This window comes from Podarcis pityusensis, assembly GCF_964106645.2.
Source record: "Podarcis pityusensis genome assembly, chromosome: 10".
In the NCBI taxonomy this organism is placed as follows: Eukaryota; Metazoa; Chordata; class Lepidosauria; order Squamata; family Lacertidae; genus Podarcis; species Podarcis pityusensis.
The window spans coordinates 36,560,862-36,579,561 of record NC_138035.1 but is presented as its reverse complement, the minus strand read 5'-3'; the positions used below and the strand labels follow the sequence as shown (position 1 = coordinate 36,579,561).

The following is an 18,700-nucleotide window of genomic DNA, read 5'->3' as shown; positions in this document are numbered from 1 at the left end:
GAAAGGTCACATGAAAGCAGGAATTAACTGAAGCATTCAGCATAGTGCTGTAAATATAAAAAGAAGACTTCAAAAGTATTTGCAGAATAGTAAAGTTGCAATATTGTTAGTTTTTATGTATTTGATATCTCTTGCTTGCTCTTCTTAAATAATGAAATGTTTTGTTTTGCAGTTATCATGAATTAGACCCGGACGCATTCTCATTAATCAATTCAGGCACTATAGTGGTGGCAGCAACAAGAGAGGAGCAACTGAAGACTTTTCAACTTCCCTTTTTTAAGAGAACAATATCAGGAAAAATCCGTAAAAAAAATGGTAATTAAATTAAAAATACGCAATAACAAGATAATTGTAATCTTACATATTAAAATCCATCAACCTTCTCTCCTGTTCTTGTCCAAACAATTAGGACATAGAACAGTAACTATTGGTTTCATAATGGATTTTTTTTTGAATTTGTATTTCTTATAGAATGAATTTAAAACAACATTCTCCCTAGAGTGTAGTCCAGCAGATGGGTAGATACTGTCATCTGTCACCCAGGGGCAGGAAATGCAGTGTTGAGGGAGGTGGTTGCCTTGCTGTAGGCAGACACTCCCCCCCCCCCTATTTCCTGTTGCCCTTCTAGGCAGTTCTATTTCTTCTCCCTCATTATTACTCTCATTTTTTGAACTATTTTGTGCTTCCCTGTTCTTTCCTGCTTGTTGTTATCCTTAGTCAGTTTCTGAGTGATTTTGAACATGTTTGGGTATTTTTTCTGTCAGCTTTTGGTTTTCTTCCTTCTCCTTATTGGCAGGTTTGGGTTTCTGTGTGTCAAGGGTTGTTAGTTTCCTATATTCCCATCTGATAGACTATCTTTCAGGAAGAAGGGGCTGTTGGCCTTATGTGTAAGAAATTTCTCCTAAGATCCTCTTTTATGTCGATAGATTGGCTTTCTGATTTTTATTTATTTTATTGCAATGTTCTTTTTTCTTGCAGTGTTATTTGTTTTTAGCTTTTCAAATTGTCAAAATTGTTCAGTTCCTTTTATATGTCAGAGAAGTAGTTCTTGTGTATTTTTGCCTATTTGCAGTATTTTGCACTTTCTTATATTCTTATTTTTATTTGTCTGTCGCCATGCTCTTCTTGGAGGAATCTTTGAGACAAAATGGACTGTGGTCTCTGCATACAGTGAGGCGACCTGCTTCCTGAACTCTGCATTTTCTGCCTGTGGTTGACAGATGGCAGTAGCTACCTATCTGATGAAATATTCTCCAGGAGAAATTTATTTCGAGTTATGCCAACAGCCACTATTATTGGGGTTAGCTGTTGATTCTCTTGATTGCAAGCATTGAGCCAGTGGCAAAACTAATGCATTATTAGTACTTAGTGTTACTGAAGTGAATGCAGATGCTGATGGTGGGCGGGCTTAGTTTGATTGCATGGTGAAATATCTTCTGCATTGTTGTGCACCCAAGTCCTGGCTTTTCAAAATTCACAGACATTTTATCTTGCTGCTGACCAATTGGCACAGTTAGTTTTGCGTGAGCTCCACATGTATTCCTTCCCCTGTGTCTCTTTTGTCTGTCTTAGCCAGTACTTTATATTGTGCACCCCTGACCTCCTCCTCTAAGCCTTCATCCACTCTGTTCTGATGCCCTGTAGTTTGAGGTGTATCACATACCACTATTAGTTCTATATCTGTTCTTGGGACTCTTGCTCCAAATATGCCTGGTGTTTCTAATAACGTCTGCTTTCTTGACTTCAATGCTATTGCTGCTGCTTCTAGGATTTAAGTTATTGATCCTGCTTTGATTGCCTGCCTTGCAATTCTTACTGAAGTTCTATCCAGCCCATCTGTCCCAAGTTTCTATCTTAATTCTACCTGTCTGTCTGATTCTGCCTGTCTGTCCCAGACATGGTCTAGAGATACCGATGGACCATGGGATAGTCCTTTTATGACATAGGTATTTAATCAGAGTGGAAATGGACCCAGTAGGTCATACTCAATTCCTAATCTAAAGCAATCCTAAAAAACAATGCATACAAAGAAGGGTTTGTACAGCCTCTTTAAGGAGCTTGTTCCTTTGCTGTTTAGGTTTAGATTTTTCTCAATGACTGGTCTTAAGACATGTCATTTTAATCACATTGTCTATCCTTAGGGACTGGTGAGCAAATTTTCCTCTTCTTTCTGACATTCTTATAAATATTTGAAAACGGTCTGCATGCTTAACATTCTCTCTCTCACTTGATTCCCACCCCAGCCAAATCGTGCCCATTTCCTCCTGTTAGTTGCTTCCTGAACTGCAGTGCTCCAAGCTTGAAGACAGAACCGCCAGAGGAAATCTTAAGTGTGCTTAATAGAACAAAATTGGAAAGCACAAATCTTCACCTTGTTTAGTCTGTTATTCATGTAATCCTTATATCTTTCTTATTCCGTTGCATGTTCATATGTGGTTATTCTTTTTGTATTTCTAGTTCACACTGTTGAGAACAACACTTCCATTTTTGTCCAGTTTAGGAGTATTGTGAAGACAGAAGCAAACAAAATAAAAGGGTGTCTCTCCATATTATTTTGCTAACTTTTGATTTGGTGATTCAGTGCATTTTGTTATCAAACTGGGTTGGTGGTGGAAAATGGAACCTAATGGACTGCAAGCATCAGTTTATCTGCTATTTGGAGACTGATTGATTTGGAGGCTTAGCAAGAGTCAGAATATTCCTTGTGGCTAACTTGACAAAATGGCTGATGAATTCTTCAGAACAGCCATAAAATACAGAATGAAAAACACTGCAATTGACTCCAGAGAATTGATCTAGTATTGATCTGTTTGTTTATTGCTTGTGTCTGTGTGCATAAGCACGTAGTTATGTAGTCAGTTATGATCATATGTTTAAAATAATTCAACCTCTTCAAAATCTTCCTCTGAAAGGAATAGGGTTTAGATCAGAACACAATTATTCATCCTGACAATTGATGGCTTTTAAACAAGCCTATCAATACCATCTTTAGTTTAAGTGAGCTTTCTTGGTTTCACTGTTTGCTGCTCCAGTCCTGCCTTTCTTTCATGAGGGTTTCCAGGGCTGCCTGGTGTAATGGCAAAAGGAAAACACAATTCCAGTGTCTCCTTGTTGCATTTCATAGGCTCGAATAGCCTTTCCACATCTGTTGACGTCCACTGCAGCAGATGCAGCCCTGTCTTCCTCTTGCATCACTTGTCAGGCGTAAGCTAGGGAATCAGAAGCCCAGTCATTCAGTGCAAGAACAGTGCATTCAGCCACCAGTGCAGCTGTGAAATATGGTAGGACCTGTCACTGGTTTTTCAGATGGACTTCTAGTGTGGCCTTTTGATAAGCTAGGGGTACTTACACAATTCTGGAATCTCGAAAATACCAGCCCTGAATATTCTGCAGCCAACAGCTCATAGCAAGTCAAGACTTCCTTGCTCTTCTTTGCTCAGACACACTTGATTCCACCTCCCCTGTCTTCGATTCTGGTCCTTCCATGCCTGCTTCTGACCCCACTTTACAAAGTGCTTCTTCAGATGCTGTTTCCAGCTCAAGCCTACTTGACCACAGTAATTGTCTCACCCCTGAAACTGATGCCACAACGGATCCCACTGATCTTTCCCAGCTGTCATCTTCTGCCTCAGATTCAGGTGGGTTACTACATATTGGCCAAATGTCTAACAGATGTTGAGCGGTTCCGTGATCTGAGGCATAAGGATTTCCCAGCAAATATTTCACTAACCTACTACTTTTGCAGAAGTTCCATCTAAGGACTCACTATATTGTCAGGTGCTCCATTTCTGTGTCAGGTTCTAAGCTTAAGTCTCAGGCATCAGATGAGGATGAGATCAGGTGATTGCCAAGTCTTTGGATAGATGAGGATTCAAAAATAGAAGTTGTCAATGCATAAAGGAGCATATATAAGGCATTGTGGAACAGGACAAGCTGAAGAGCATACAAGGATGTCAGCACATGTTATTAAAAAACATAGTAAAAAAAGCCATCAACTTGCTTTCCTTGGTGATATGGTGGACAAGACTAAATAAAGAGCATCAATGGACCAGAATGCTATGTAGGAGAAAGGGGAAAATGGCAGTTTCTCCATAGTCATCTAGAGGGTTCTGCTAACTGTTCTGTTACACCTTCAGTTCCTTTCTCTTACCAGATGGCCTCATCAGAGGAACTGACACCTGGCCCTCAGTGCTGTCATTCTGAGCCCCACAACATTTAACACTCAGCTTGGAGGGGGGCGGATATGATCTCAGAAAGATAGAGTCTGTCATGATCATGGGAGTGCCCACCAGAGAAGGCATGAGGCAGACCTTTTGCAGTTGAGACCAGATGTCCAAGCTGAGGGCTGGTGTTGCTTTCTGTAGCTGCTAGCTCCTTTTGGGGTAATGGTATTTCTAGTTGTGGGGATCTTTCTTCCCAAGGAATGTCTGGTTTAGCCATCTATGCCTGGCAGCAGAGATGTCTTCTCAGATGAAGGGATGTGGTCTCTGGTGCCTGCAGGTCCACACAGCATGGACCGGGAAGTGAATCTGTCTCTTCACAGCGTTCCACTTGCCTGAGGTCTCAGCCCCCAATGAGTCCTGATCCAAGGTCATGATAGAGTCTACTCATTCCAAACTTGTGTGATTCATTGAATTATAGATGTGCTGATTAAAATCAAATCCTTTGTAGTGTTTATTTATATACATTCCAGAAGGTTCTCGAGCATGTTTCTTTGTATATTTACAATAAAACTGCAACTGTTCCTTCAGTATTAACCAGTCAATATAACTATGGAGAAGAAAGATTACTTCTCACAGTATGTAAATAGAGAGAGGTCTGTAGCTCAGTGGAAGAGCATCTGCTTTAGATGCAGAAGGTCTCAGGTTCAGTATTTGGTATCTCCAGGCAGGTCTGGGAGAGATTCCTACCCAAAGTGCTGGAAAGCTTCTGCCAGTCACTAAACAGCACTGACTTAGATGAACCAATGGCGTTGCAAGCCAGTTTCCACCATGCCCAGGTTGCTCTCAACAGTAGGTACAGTTCTTAGGTAGGCCTCCTCTTTTGGGGTGACTGGTTTATGGGCTGTTGGTCTCCACAGACTTGGGTCCAGAGCTCCTATGTCTTTCCTGTGGAGGCTCCCTGTTTCCCATTTTTCATTAAGGTTGAGGCCCTGTAGCTGTTCTCCTTCCGTCCCATCAGGCATACAGTTAAGATGACCACATCGTGCTTCTTTTAACGCAGGTGGGGAGCCTCCAGGCAATGTCTAAACATGGTCTTCTCAGGAGTAGGGATTGGGGCCTACTTAAGGGTTAAGGTACTGGCAAAAGACCGTTGAGTCCCTGCAGCCCATCTTATTAACAGATCTGGAAACTATTATTACTCATTCTGATGTTTTTGAAAATGTGTCCTCAGTTTAACTCAAATGTTGTTTGTTTTTAGATCCATTATATTTTTCTGATCACAACATTAAGCCGGATGAAAAAGACACCCCACGACCTCAGGGACTACCTCAGGGATATGTTACCGTAAAAGAACGTGAAAAGGCGCAATCTTATTCATCTTTGCTGGAGCATTTTGTTAAAATCTTTCTACATTTTAGAAGAGCGGCGGTAATGTCTTCTTGAATTAATGTGTTTATGTTATTGTATTAAAATGTCTCTACCAGTTTCAATAGGTGAGAGAAACATTTGTTTCTTGTACTTCTATTAACTTCCTCTTCTATTCCAGATCTCAGTAGGGTAGTCTAGCAGAAAGGGCTCAGATCATCTAGGTCTTCCTAACCCTTTAAAGCAGGTGTCTGAGAAAGCTTGGCAGCAGCCGTTCTCTCATTCACTCACTTTTGTCACATCTTTGCTTCTTAACCCACTCCTTGTGTCAGTTAGGACAAGAATCCTCCAAGAGATGACTTAGAAGACTTTTTAGCTCTAATTTATATTTTACCTCTTTTCTTTTCCTAACAATTCATGGAGGAGAGTGTTCGTTACGTGACACATAAACCTTTGCACACATTTCCCCCCCGTCTTATTGCTGAAACAGTGAGGGAGTCCCACTAGAACTTCAAAAACCATTTGATCCTTCCTCAAATACTTCGGCGAAAACAGCTATGAATACCCAAACCTCCTTTTCATATTCCAGCAGGGGAAACACAATTTTGACATACAATGAACATTTTTCCATGATGTGCAAACAATAACAGTGGTCCTAGGTGGCAGTGCTGTCCGGAACTATGGCTAGTGGCCACCATCTTTAATGTGGGGGGGCTTGTAGCATTGTACATATCCCACATATCTCTGGAAGAAGTCAGAAAGACAGCAAGAAGCCCCTTAGCAAACACAGAGAACACTCCTAAGCATTTTCACGCTAGAGAAAGCGGAAGGCCAATAATGAGTTTCTGGGTAGCCTGTTGCCTAGATGCCAGCTTTCAGACCAGCAGGAGCTTTTTCCTAGCTGGAAGTAGTACCTGGTACATACTTTCTAAAATAGGAATCAGAAGAATTCATTTTCTTGGTTTCTCTTATTGTATTTACTAAAACCTTTTAAAGGCAACACCAGAATTATTTTGCAGTAGGTAGAACTTTGTTGCCTTTTGCTTTAACTAAGTGAATGCATCCATAAATAATATGGTAAATGCAATCTTATATTGGATTGTGCTGTGTTTTCTGAATGGCCCCCTCAGGGAGCACAGCACACAGTGCTATAAAGCCCAAACCTCTACTTAGAAGGGACTTGTCCAGCTTCCTAAGCACATGCTGTTCTACTGAGCACAGCCTAATACCATGTAGGCTCAGAACCTCATTTCTGTAATGATTATGTTGCATAAAGTGAAGCCGCATTCATAATGAATGTCACCACTTCACATGCATTAGATCAGCAGCATGGAAATATGTTAGAAATTATAGCTGGGAATGTACAAGTGGAAAAACACCAGTAAAATATGAATAGGTTTTATGAATATATCTTGAAATGGCTGACAAAGATTATCAGAAAGCTGTAGTTTTAATCACTGACTGGCTGCTTGGCTATAGAAGGGTAACATGCACTCCTTTGCTCTCTCTATTTATTTCCTTTTATTTTCTGTCATTTCTTTCCAGCAATAGCCAACTTCCCTCCTCTCAGTTATTTTCCTGTGTATGACTTGGATATTTTTGTGTTCTCAGCTGCCTGAGAATTCAGTGGGGTAGTCTGCATGCTATACAGTGGTACCTCAGGTTACATACACTTCAGGTTACATACGCTTCAGGTTACAGACTCCGCTAAGCCAGAAATAGTGCTTCAGGTTAAGAACTTTGCTTCAGGATGAGAACAGAAATCGTGCTCCGGCGGCATGGCATCAGCAGGAGGCCCCATTAGCTAAAATGGTGCTTCAGGTTAAGAACAGTTTCAGGTTAAGTACAGACCTCCGGAATGAATTAAGTACTTAACCCGAGGTACCACTGTAGAGGGAAGTTTGTATCCTTTTTTTCTATTGAAAATTAAGAATGAAGAAGTAGTTACCGTATTTTTCCGTCTATAAGACATCCCAATGTATAGGGACCCCCCTCCATTTTTGGGGACTCAGTTTTAAGAAAATGGTTTGTGTTTTAATGCTGACATCACTGAGAAATCTCCATGCTCCACTCATCAGACTTGTATCTGACACTTTACCATCCAGGTACTAGCCTACCGTGGTGGCCACTGGACGTTGCTTCAGAACGTGTGCCGAGACCTTTGGACCTATACCCAGGAAGCGCAGTCAATTATTAGACATTCACAATCTTTTCATGCACCATTTCCTATTACCAAGGAGTTGTTTCATGACACCATTTGGCTGCCATATTTCATGGCATCAGATATGTTGCTTGATATGGTGGTTGATCTGCAGGCTACTGATTCTGTTAAGGTAAATATATTTTTACTGAGGTTGTCTGCATACTGTATTCAGCTTTGTTTCTGATTTACAAGCAGCAAAAAAATGTATTTTTACTAAAAGAATTTCTTCTTTGTTCTTGTTCTTGGCTTATTTAAACCTTTCAGCTACTATCCAGTGTACAATTTATATTACAATATGGCTTCTAAAAACACAAACATTAAACAGGACTAGCTAATCTTTTTTGGGGGGCCACATTGATGGATAGCCACCCCTTTGAGGTCTGCATCCCAGTGGTTGATGTGGTTGGTTTATATGTGTGCATACACATATTGCACATACATACATAAAGACCACTCACTCATACTTGTTACATTTGCACATTCACACATTCTCCATACATGCAGTATACACATACATTGCACAAACTCACCAGACATGAAATCACTACTCGTAATACACTCTTGCATAAAGACACCTACACACACACACCCACACACACACCATTTTCAGCACTCTCATTCCAGCACTGGGGTGGGCGTGGCTGAAAATGCTGCAGAGGGCATTCTATTTATTCTAGAGGTAGAAATGCTGCCTTTTAAAGAGCAGGCTAAGGACTTTATTTCCAATCTTAGCACTGTGGCGCTTAGCACCAGGATTGCAGATAAAATATATTTCTGCCTCTTCTTTATCTCTAAAGAGCAGACAGATCACTCTCTAAAAAGCAAGGAAAATGCTTTATCTTCCAATCAGATTGGAAGATAGAGCTAAAGGGGTTGATGGGTCACTTCCTGTGGCTTGTACTATGGGTTAGACTTGCTTGCTTTAATCATACGTTCAAATTGTGGTCATCACATGTTGTTGTTGTTATTATTTATTATTTGTATACCACCCTTCATCCGCAGATGCCAGGGCAATTCACAAAACAAAAATACAAAATAAAAACAAGAACAAGCACATAATTCAAATTACGCATTGGTATTTTTCAACTTCTGTTTTCTAAAATGATATAAAATTTCTGAGTGTTGTATTACGATTAATTGGAAACAATGTTGTTTGGGATATTAAGAAGGATAGGTCTTACCTGAATAGTAGATTTATTAGGTGGGAGAGGAATAGCCCAATCCAAACCCAAAGACTTCATCGTCCACCGTAATAAATGGTGTGTGTACTTGTGTAAGTGTAAAACCTGAAAGATCATCTCACCCCTTATATAACAAATTGATTGTTGCTCTCTGCAGGTGAGGACCTTCTGCACACATCTTATCAGGAGGTCAGTTCTGCACAATGTAGAAGGATATATACTTCTCTACATACATATATACTAAAGGATATATACATATATACTAAAGGATATATACTTCTCTACATACATATATACTAAAGGATATATACATATATACTAAAGGATATATACTTCTCTACATACATATATACTAAAGGATATATACTTCTCTACATCAGACGACATAATACAAGATTTTAAAAATGTTTTATCTCTTGTATTTTGCTGCCCAGATTGCCTTTTGGAGGAGGGGTGGCTATAAACAAAACGAAGAAACAAACAAATGGTGCAACTGTGCAGCACAGGGGAATCGAACACAGGAGTATTCAATGTTGTGCCCTCCAGATGTTGTTGGGCTACAAGTCCCATCCCTGACTGCTGGCAACACTGGCTAGGGCTGATGGGACTTGCAGCCCAAGAACATCTGGAGGATACCGCATTGACCATCACTGATGCTCCATATCCAGAAAGGTTAGTTGAATAGATTTTTGAGGATAAGAAAAGTTTGGCTCATTTGCAGAACATTTATGAACCACAAAAGAACCCAGCACATGAAATGTGTGGCCTGAATATCTGAAACTGGGACTTGATAAAAGCTATTTGGAATCCTTGCTTTACTACTCTCCGTTTTGAATTTATAGATTGTTGAAGCTGAAGGAGATTTCTGTGTTCCAAGTTGTGTAGGCGGCATAGCTCAAGATGAAGGCGGTTCTAACTTTTCATTTGAATATCCATTTGATGATATCTGTGTTGTTGATTTGCAAGGAGTACGTAATTTGGTTCTGCGAACTATTGAGCTTCTATTTTTTTTAAAGAAGTGGGAATCACTAGTATACATAGCCATGCAGTTCAACACAATTACACAGTAAGTAACATATGTGCTCTTTTTGAAGGGAAAAATGTTGTGTTTTTTTTTTTTAAGAAATAAAATGTTAGCAGTTTTTAATTTTGAAATCTATCTGATTTTTCTAGTGAGAGATATACAGAGCAATTGATTCCACTGCTGGTATATGCTCAGAGACAACTACAGGAAAGAGCACAAGTCCGTGACTCTACTACCTCACACCCTAAATTCAAATATCTTGTTACTGATACTGGACGCAAGGTGAAATGTTTGAGATGTGCTTACTTTGAGTCCTACATGTGAATAACTTGGAGGCAGACAACATTTCCACATTCCCCTTCATTCTAAAGTTCCAGGAGGGAGTGGGGGTCTGCAACAATTTAAAATACAATATTAAAAAACAAAAAAACACCGTCACCAAAAATACGATGGGTCCCCAATATATACATCTCAGGTGTGGAAGACCAGGGCAAAGATATGTGACTTTATGGTGGAGGATAGGTAGGAAATAAATTTCTATACTGCCCTTCATCTGAGGATCACAGGGTTGTTTACAGTATAAAAAGTAAAGCGACCCCTGACCATTAGGGCCAGTCGCGGACAACTCTGGGGTTGCGGCGCTCATCTCGCTTTATTGGCCGAGGGAGCCGGTGTACAGCTTCCGGGTCATGTGGCCAGCATGACTAAGCCGCTTCTGGCGAACCAGAGCAGTGCACGGAAACACTGTTTACCTTCCCGCCGGAGCGGTACCTATTTATCTACTTGCACTTTGTGCTTTCAAACTGCTAGGTTGGCAGGAGCAGGGACCGAGCAACAGGAACTCATCCCGTTGCAGGCATTCAAACTGCAGACCTGCTGATCGGCAAGCCCTATGCTCTGTGGTTTAACCCCATGCATAACATAGCAAAAAACAAACTACTCCTCCCCATCACACACAGTTTAAAAGGTAATAGATTATTTAGTTAGCCAAAGGCCTGGGTAATATTCTTACATTTCTCTGTAGCAATAGTATCCTACCTGGTGACCTCTAGATGCTTTTGGACTACAATTCCCATCAGCCTAAGCCATCACGGTCCATGTTGATGGGAGAGCTAACACCATTTCAAGGGCACCACAGTGGGTACTAGTGCACAGACCCTTATTTTGAAGCATATCAGTTAAAGATGGTGAACATTAGTTTGGATTGTTTGCACATCTAAATTATTTCTCTGCAAGGAATTTTCTGGAATCAAGTTTTAGGTAACCAAATATTGACATAAAAATCTGAGTTTAGTCACATTATTTCGAAAACATTGCCAATATATGTTACAGTGTAGAAAACATTTTTCTCTTAGGTGCGCTGTAGAGACTTTGTTGCGATAAAGCTGCATGCTGCTGCCAAATGTAATGAAACAACTGATGAGGATGGATTTGATAGTAAAGGTCAGAGCACATACTGATATATAAGTCCTTTTTATCTTCAGAAGGTTTTCTGTTCATGTCCTTTTGGAGTACTATGGCAATATTTTTATACTATGTCTAAACAGGCCATGCCTCAGTCACATGCAGCCAGCCATTTCTGTGAGAAAGAGGATATTTACCATATTCTGTTCTGTTTTCCTGTGATACTGGATCTTGATTTTTTGATGGAGCTGCAGGGATCTTTCATTGAAGAGGCAGATGAGCCTACTTCTGTTCTGTCTTTTTCCTTCTGAATTAGAATTTGTGTACTTTGCTGCAGCTCTTGCTGATCCAATTTAAAAGGAGCCCTTCACCTCACCCTAGTTAACTTTTTGAATGATATGGTTTTATTTTGCTGATGAGGAGGAAAACAACTGGTGTAGAGGCACAAGTTACTATTAATATGGTGGAGCTGGGATTGGTCTTGATAGATGCCAAGGGACCTAAACTGGGAATTCAGGCAAGAAGCCCTGGCTCTTCCCTTGCTATACCTCTGGGACAGCTGGTTGGCCAATGGGGTTACTAGCTGGATCTTTTTTGTACTGTAGTGCCACCCATTTAATAGCCAGAAAGGATACTGTTCCTTGGTCACTCATTCTGATCTGAGGACCAAAAGGGGCCTTGGTGGTGTTCTGTAAAGCAGTTCCGAGTGGGATGGTGTTGTGGTCAGATCACGTGGCCTTCACACCCAGCGGGGGTTGGTCAAGCCCCGTGTTATGGCCCCCGGCCGGCCAATCCAGTTGACTGGGGGGGCGTGGCTTACCCCTTTTAAACCGCAGTGCGGCAAGGGGATCTCCCTCTTGTTCCGGCTTGAGTGGCGGTTAGGTATTGGTAAAACCTTGTTTGGGGGAGGGGAGGTGTGGCCATCGCCTGCCCCTCCATACTAAAGGGTATTCTGTTAAAGGAATCTGGTGGTTGTGGTTCCTGTCCGAAGCCCGGGTGGGGGCTAGGGCCATGGCACGACCTTCCAGTGACTCTAGGGGGAGCTTCCAGTTGACGTGCATCAACAAGCTCCCCCTACTGCTGGTTAAGCCTTGTGAGACTTCCTGCAGGCGGGCAGGAGTCAGATATAGTCGGTTCAATTCCAATGCCTAAGCCAATACCGCTCACATTCTGTATGTAACCAGTAAAGTTGTGGCCTAAATTTTGCCCATTAACCTAAAATATGGTGTCCACGTGTTATTATTCAACATAAAGGAGAGGCCTCGGGGTCTTGATAGACAAATGTTGGTCCAGACTTAGTTCCTCAATCTGTACAACTCATCGCATTGAATAACCACACAGTGCCCATTCACATTATTACTAAACTATGGCAGTCACTTTCCTCCTCTCCTGGTCCTTCTGCTGCCATGCTACCCATGACTAAGCCATGGCTTGGCTAGGTGTTATGTCCAAAGCCAAGCTTGTGGTTTTCCTCACTCCAGACAAACCATCAGCTGGAACCAAGGATTGTTCTAGGGTTAACTGCTTGAAATTTGTCTGAGAAAGACATACCATTAAATTGGGTTTAGCCATTAAGCTAAGACAAACCATGGCTGAGCCCTGTATGTGTAGCATCAGCAGGACTGGGGGAGGAGTGCTGCAGCTATGATCATTTATTTCGGAATCTCGTTCACACCAAGCCACGGTTGGGCATAGCGCTATATGCAAACTGTGTCACAAACTCCTTGTCCCTATTTTATGCTTGATCTACAATCTGGTATTTTAGCCTTCAATCATGTCAGCATGACAACTTTGGTCTTTGGCCTGCCTGTACTTGAATCAGACTCTTCAGCTGTGGCCTGTCTTGGAGTTTGGCCAAGGCCTGACATACCTCTCTTCTGATTCGAGGAAATAAGTTGTACCCTTTCACCAGTGTTAAAGCAAATTGTGCTTGTTGTCTGTTTCAGACTGATGTTGTCAAATGTGAAACAAAAACATTGAAGCATTAAAAACCTTTGCTGTATAAAAAAGGAAAGATCCATATTTAGGTTTTAATATATTTATTGCTTCAATTAAGATGCGGATCAAGGAAGAGCACTGGTTTCTGTTCCTCTGGATGTGTCAGATGCACTGCAGTGTTTCAGTGAAAGCCTGGAAAAAGCAAAATACCACAGTAGATCTATTAAATATAGCAGGAAATTGCTTGCATTATTTCTTGCTCACACACAAGGTGAGTAATTGCTATAACATCTGTTGGTTAACAACAAGATTGTGTGTACAATTGATCTACTTTAAGAAATCAAATACTGGAAAATTTAGTGTGAAACAGAAGATAATTATTAATGTAGATGCTTTTTATATGCATACAAGAAGTTATGGGTTTGGTGATACAGGTATAACCACTACATGGTTATCTTAGTTGAGGACCATTGTTCTCTTACATCTGCACCAGCCTTAAATGTGAATATCTTTAGCAAATTAATTTTAATTCTGTGTTTGTAGAATTTATATAAATTCATATTTATTTATACAGATTCATATTTTTGCAGCCAATCTTCGTGTTGGCTAGAAAGTGTAAATAAGCATTTTTTTCCTGGAATTACCTTTGAAATTAATCTTTTTCTACAATTAATTGCCACCAGAATCAAAATCTTTTGGATAGAGTATATTCAGTATATTGATCACTTTTCTAATCTAGAGTGTGGAAGAGTAGACACCAGATGGAAGGCATCTTCACATGGAAAAGTGGAATTTATGATGGGGGCTGAGTTCACATATCAGCCAGAACCACCTGATTTTTCTAATGAAAATTTTACTAGCATTAGTTTGGTTCAAGGCAACTCCATTCCCCGGTCAAAACTGTCAGTAGTCATCTCTTCATATGAGCAAACTCTTGGTAAGATTATAATTTGTTTTGCCTCCCTTACAAATATATATGTAAAGATATATGCTTACAAGTATGTGTCCACAAATTTTGGTGGTATATAGTCTATCCCATGAAAGTTTCTTCTGTACCCATATGTTTTTTTCTACTGTAGAAAAGATCTTTGGCTGAGATCCTGAGTTAGCTCCCCATCCCCTGATTTATTGTTAAATGGCTTCGGGATTTTAATGAAATAAAATAATGAAATAATAAATGAAATAAATGAATAATATTATTTAGGATAATGATTTATTTTCTAATTCATATAAGTTGATTTACATAAATATATTAAGTGTGTACTAATATTTTTATTTTTTAAAATTCTCCTTCAACCAATGAAAAACAGAGGCTCTTCAAAAAAATAATCAGCAAGACCTCATGGTGCAGGCTTTCAGTGAACTCGGAAATATTCACTTTTATACAGGAAACAAAAGGTATCTATAGTGCAACAGATATAAAATGAAACTGTCCTTAAATTTTCAGTTTTAATGCATAATTAGCTAAAGCATAGCTAAAGGCTGCTAACTGAAGTCTAGGGGCCTGCAAATACTATTGTTTTGATTGAGACAAGGTTGTATGTTTAAGCGTGTGCCAGTGTTACTGACATATGCTTTGTTTGCGTTTGCATCATAAATTTTGTGGGAATCCCTTGTTAAGAGTGGTGAAGGGCTTTACAGCCGTTCTTTCCACCTTCTGATAGGAAGCACTTGGAGCAGGTACTTCAATCCCAACCTGCAACTGCACATGTGGTTGCTTGAGTCAAGTGGGTATTTCAGAGGAAAATAAGAAAAACATTTTACATAATAAGTCAGGCTAGTGATAGGTTGGTTTTTTTATGTGATTTTAATTGCTATCAACAGCTTTGATATTTTTAAATGAAATTGTGATAAACAGGGTTGTTGTTTTTTACAATAACTAAATAAAATGTGGTTGCATGAACTGAAAAACAAAACAAAACACAAAAGCTTTGAAGGAAAGTGTCCCTAGGTCTTAATGTGCGTTTGGTTTTAGTTTTAACATTTCCCCATTTCCAGTGGAAGGTCAGCAGAGTGTCCAGAAGGCAGGCAGCAACCTTTGGGGAGGCTGGATTGCCAGCATGCATCCAATTCTGCTCCTGCCTTTGGTTGAAGTGCAGCCAGTCATTATCGCTCTTGCTCATCTTTCAGTTACTTCTCTCTGAATTTCTTCTAAACCTTTCCTCATCTGTCGTAGGGAATTAGTAGTAGTCCTCCTTCCCAATGGGCACATTCCCCTCTGGTTCCCTTCACTCCGTAGCTGTTTTTTCCCCCTCCCACCCTCTGCCAGGCAGCACCCAGTACCTTCACCAGGCACTACCGCCAGGATGCTTTGGATTTGGTATTTGGCAGGTGGTCCTGCAGCAGGTCCTCCCTCCACAACCTCTTGCACCTGCACTCCCACCCTAGAAAGGTTAGAATCCCACTCTACTGATCTTTCACTGGAAATTGGGCGGGGGGGGGGGAGTATAGTTGTACCTGCTTGAAGTGTACTTTTCCATTTCCTAATGAAAGGTCAGCAGACCCTGCCCCTGGGTTGGCTGCAGGATTCGTGTTATTAGCACAAATCACATTGACATAGGGAGGTGGTATGTTTTCTTTCTGCCCTTACACTCCCGGCTGTCAAGCTTGGCGAGTCCATGACCTGAATGCCTGTTGGAAGTCCTGACTCCCAAAAAGTTGCTGCCTGCCTTTGGATCACTAGGTGGAGCCCTCAACCCACGCTGCTGACCTTTCATTAGGAAATGGAAAACTACACATCAGGCAGCTGCAACTGTACTTTTAAAAGTGCAAGTTGTTTGCATGCATGTCAGTGGGGTGCGAGGCTTCTGTATGCAGTTGAGTGCTGGATTTGGCCTGGGAAAATGTCTCTGTGTGTGCAGTTTAAGTAGATTAATATTTGCTGCAACCTGAGAGGTGTGGAGGGCATATGTCTTACAATATTTACTGTATACAACATTGCAGACCTCCTATAAAGCATCCTTTATAGCCAGTGTGGTGTAGTGGTTAAGAGCGGTAGTCTCGTAATCTGGGGAACCGGGTTCGTGTCTCCGCTCCTCTACATGCAGCTGCTGGGTGGCCTTGGGCTAGTCACACTTCTCTGAAGTCTCTCAGCCCCACTCACCTCACAGAGTGTTTGTTGTGGGGGAGGAAGGGAAAGGAGAATGTCAGCCGCTTTGAGACTCCTTCGGGTAGTGATAAAGTGGGATATCAAATCCAAACTCCTCTTCTCTTCTTCTTCTTCCTTGCTCAGCACAGTCCCTTGCAACAGGGTTTGACAATGGCCTACACTGCAAGATTGTTCTATACTACTTCCAGAGCCCAAGTGTTGGGATTTATCAATGGACAATACCTTTATCCCATTCTGAGCCTGACCTGAAGTATTCAGTGTAAGCAACACTGCAGGGCAATCAGATCTCTTCCAGCTATAGCCCCTCCCAGCCTTCATAATGGGCATGATGAATTGCATTTGCTTTGGAACTTGCGTAGGTTTCCTTAGTTCCTACCTGTGAAGCAACTGCTTTTCAGCATCCCTGTGTAGATTGTCCCACTGTTTCTGAAAAAGAGAGGGAAATCATGTATTCACCTGCCAATTTTACTATTTCTGGGAGGCAATGACACCTCTGATTGATGTGGGGCATTTATGTGCCTGGGTTTCCTGGCCATGTCACTTAAAAAACACAGACATCATGGAGTTGGCCGGGACCTTGAGGGCCATCTAGTTCAATCTCCTGCATTGCACAATCTCAACACGTGGTACCCATCCAATTTCAAACCATACCAGACCTTGCTTAGCTTTGCAAACATACTAGCAGTTTTATTGCTGCGCCACTAGGAGGATAGTGTGTGTGTGTGTGTGTGTGTGTGTGTGTGTGTGTCCGTCCGTCCGTCCCTCCTTAGATTTCTTTTTTTTGTTAAGTTGCAGACCAAGGTATAGGAAGAGTGACTGGAAAAAAATATGCCTCTTGTGTTTAATTTTCCAGTTTTTTCAGTTCACACTGCATTTCATTAACCTGTTACATCTGCGCTTGAGGGTGTGATGCCAAATAAAATATTTTCATTATCTTGCACTTTAATAAATGTCAGTGAAACATTGGATATTTTTAAATGTTTTTCAGAGCTGCTTTCAAATGCTGGTGTCAAGGCCTTGATGGAGTCCTGAAAATAGTTGATGCACTTAATCACTGGCACGAGTTAGACGGCTTGTCAGAGAATGCCACTGGCAACTTGGCAAATATTTCTCAAGGTTACTGTGAGAAATTTGTTTCTCGGGGTGGAATTTGGGGTTGCTTACAAGGAGCAACCTTAGCAGCCAAAATAGCTCAGTGAGTATGTAATGCAACCTTCTTATCCACTGATCCTAGAATAATTCATGTGTATATAATAAAGGATAGAATACTTCTTATTGTTAATGAAGTTCTTTATTAAAAAGTGCCTATCAGAAATACTGATAAATAAATCATTCAAACATTCTGTCTAAGTTTGTATTCATACTGCATCTTTACCCAAGTTACCTTGTAGAGGCAATCTTCATTTTGTGCAGGGGTTCCATTCCAGACCCCCACACATGTTGGTGAAACCTGCATAAGCCCGCTTTGCCCAGCTCTGCCCCACCCCTCCCCTTTTCATGATGTCTTTATGACATTTGGGGGCTGCTTCCATGTTCGACGCCATGCTTGTGTGCATGATCGCGTATCATTTGCATGTGCCTAAAGCAGGAGTTGCCTGTAATTTCATGTCAGTTTTTTATTATCATTTGAATTTAATATGTATTTCCAGAAAAATATAAAATATTTAATGTAAAATAACAAGTTGAAACATATAGCCACACAAATTACAGTAGTACCTCGGGTTAAGTACTTAATTCGTTCTGGAGGTCCGTTCCTAACCTGAAACTGTCCTTAACCTGAGGTACCACTTTAGCTAATGGGGCCTCCTGCCGCCGCCATGTGATTTCTGTTCTCATCCTGAAGCAAAGTTCTTAACCCGAGGTACTATTTCTGGGTTAGCGGAGTCTGTAACCTGAAGCGTATGTAACCTGAAGTGTATGTAACCCGAGGTACCACTGTGTACTCCCGTGTGCCACCCTGAAAGCAAGGGTGGGATAAAAATACCAGAACATTTACCTAGAGGGCAGGAAGGGAGGGAGGAGGTATATGCCTTGCACACACTCCAGGAGAGCATCAGCAGAAGTGCTGGGTTGGCTTTGGCAATATGCTCAAATAAGCCTGACCTCCCCATCACCTCACCCCCTTTCCCTCTCCCTTCAAGTAAGTGGCAGTGACTTCACTGCCAGGAAGCCCAGATATGCGGCAGCACCCTTTCTCGGATTTCCCTTTTTACCCCAGTTCTTCTACCCTTAACATGAACCTGAGGGGTAACTACAAGCCTATTATGAGTCAAATGTTCCCCTCAAATATATGTGTGATGCATTCAGAGATCT

The 18,700-nt window shown here is 41.1% G+C and overlaps 1 protein-coding gene across 1 annotated transcript in view; it reads left to right on the top strand.

Moving 5' to 3' along the window:
- Positions 1–18,700, top strand: part of CFAP54 (cilia and flagella associated protein 54) — a 115,394-nt gene that overhangs the window by 63,989 nt on the left and 32,705 nt on the right. The window contains 11 exon segments of the mRNA XM_080971994.1: positions 173–315; positions 3,441–3,638; positions 5,422–5,591; positions 7,634–7,861; positions 9,755–9,978; positions 10,086–10,218; positions 11,292–11,379; positions 13,397–13,549; positions 14,018–14,215; positions 14,589–14,676; positions 17,376–17,582. Of these exon segments, the coding sequence (XP_080828120.1) occupies positions 173–315; positions 3,441–3,638; positions 5,422–5,591; positions 7,634–7,861; positions 9,755–9,978; positions 10,086–10,218; positions 11,292–11,379; positions 13,397–13,549; positions 14,018–14,215; positions 14,589–14,676; positions 17,376–17,582 (1,830 nt within the window).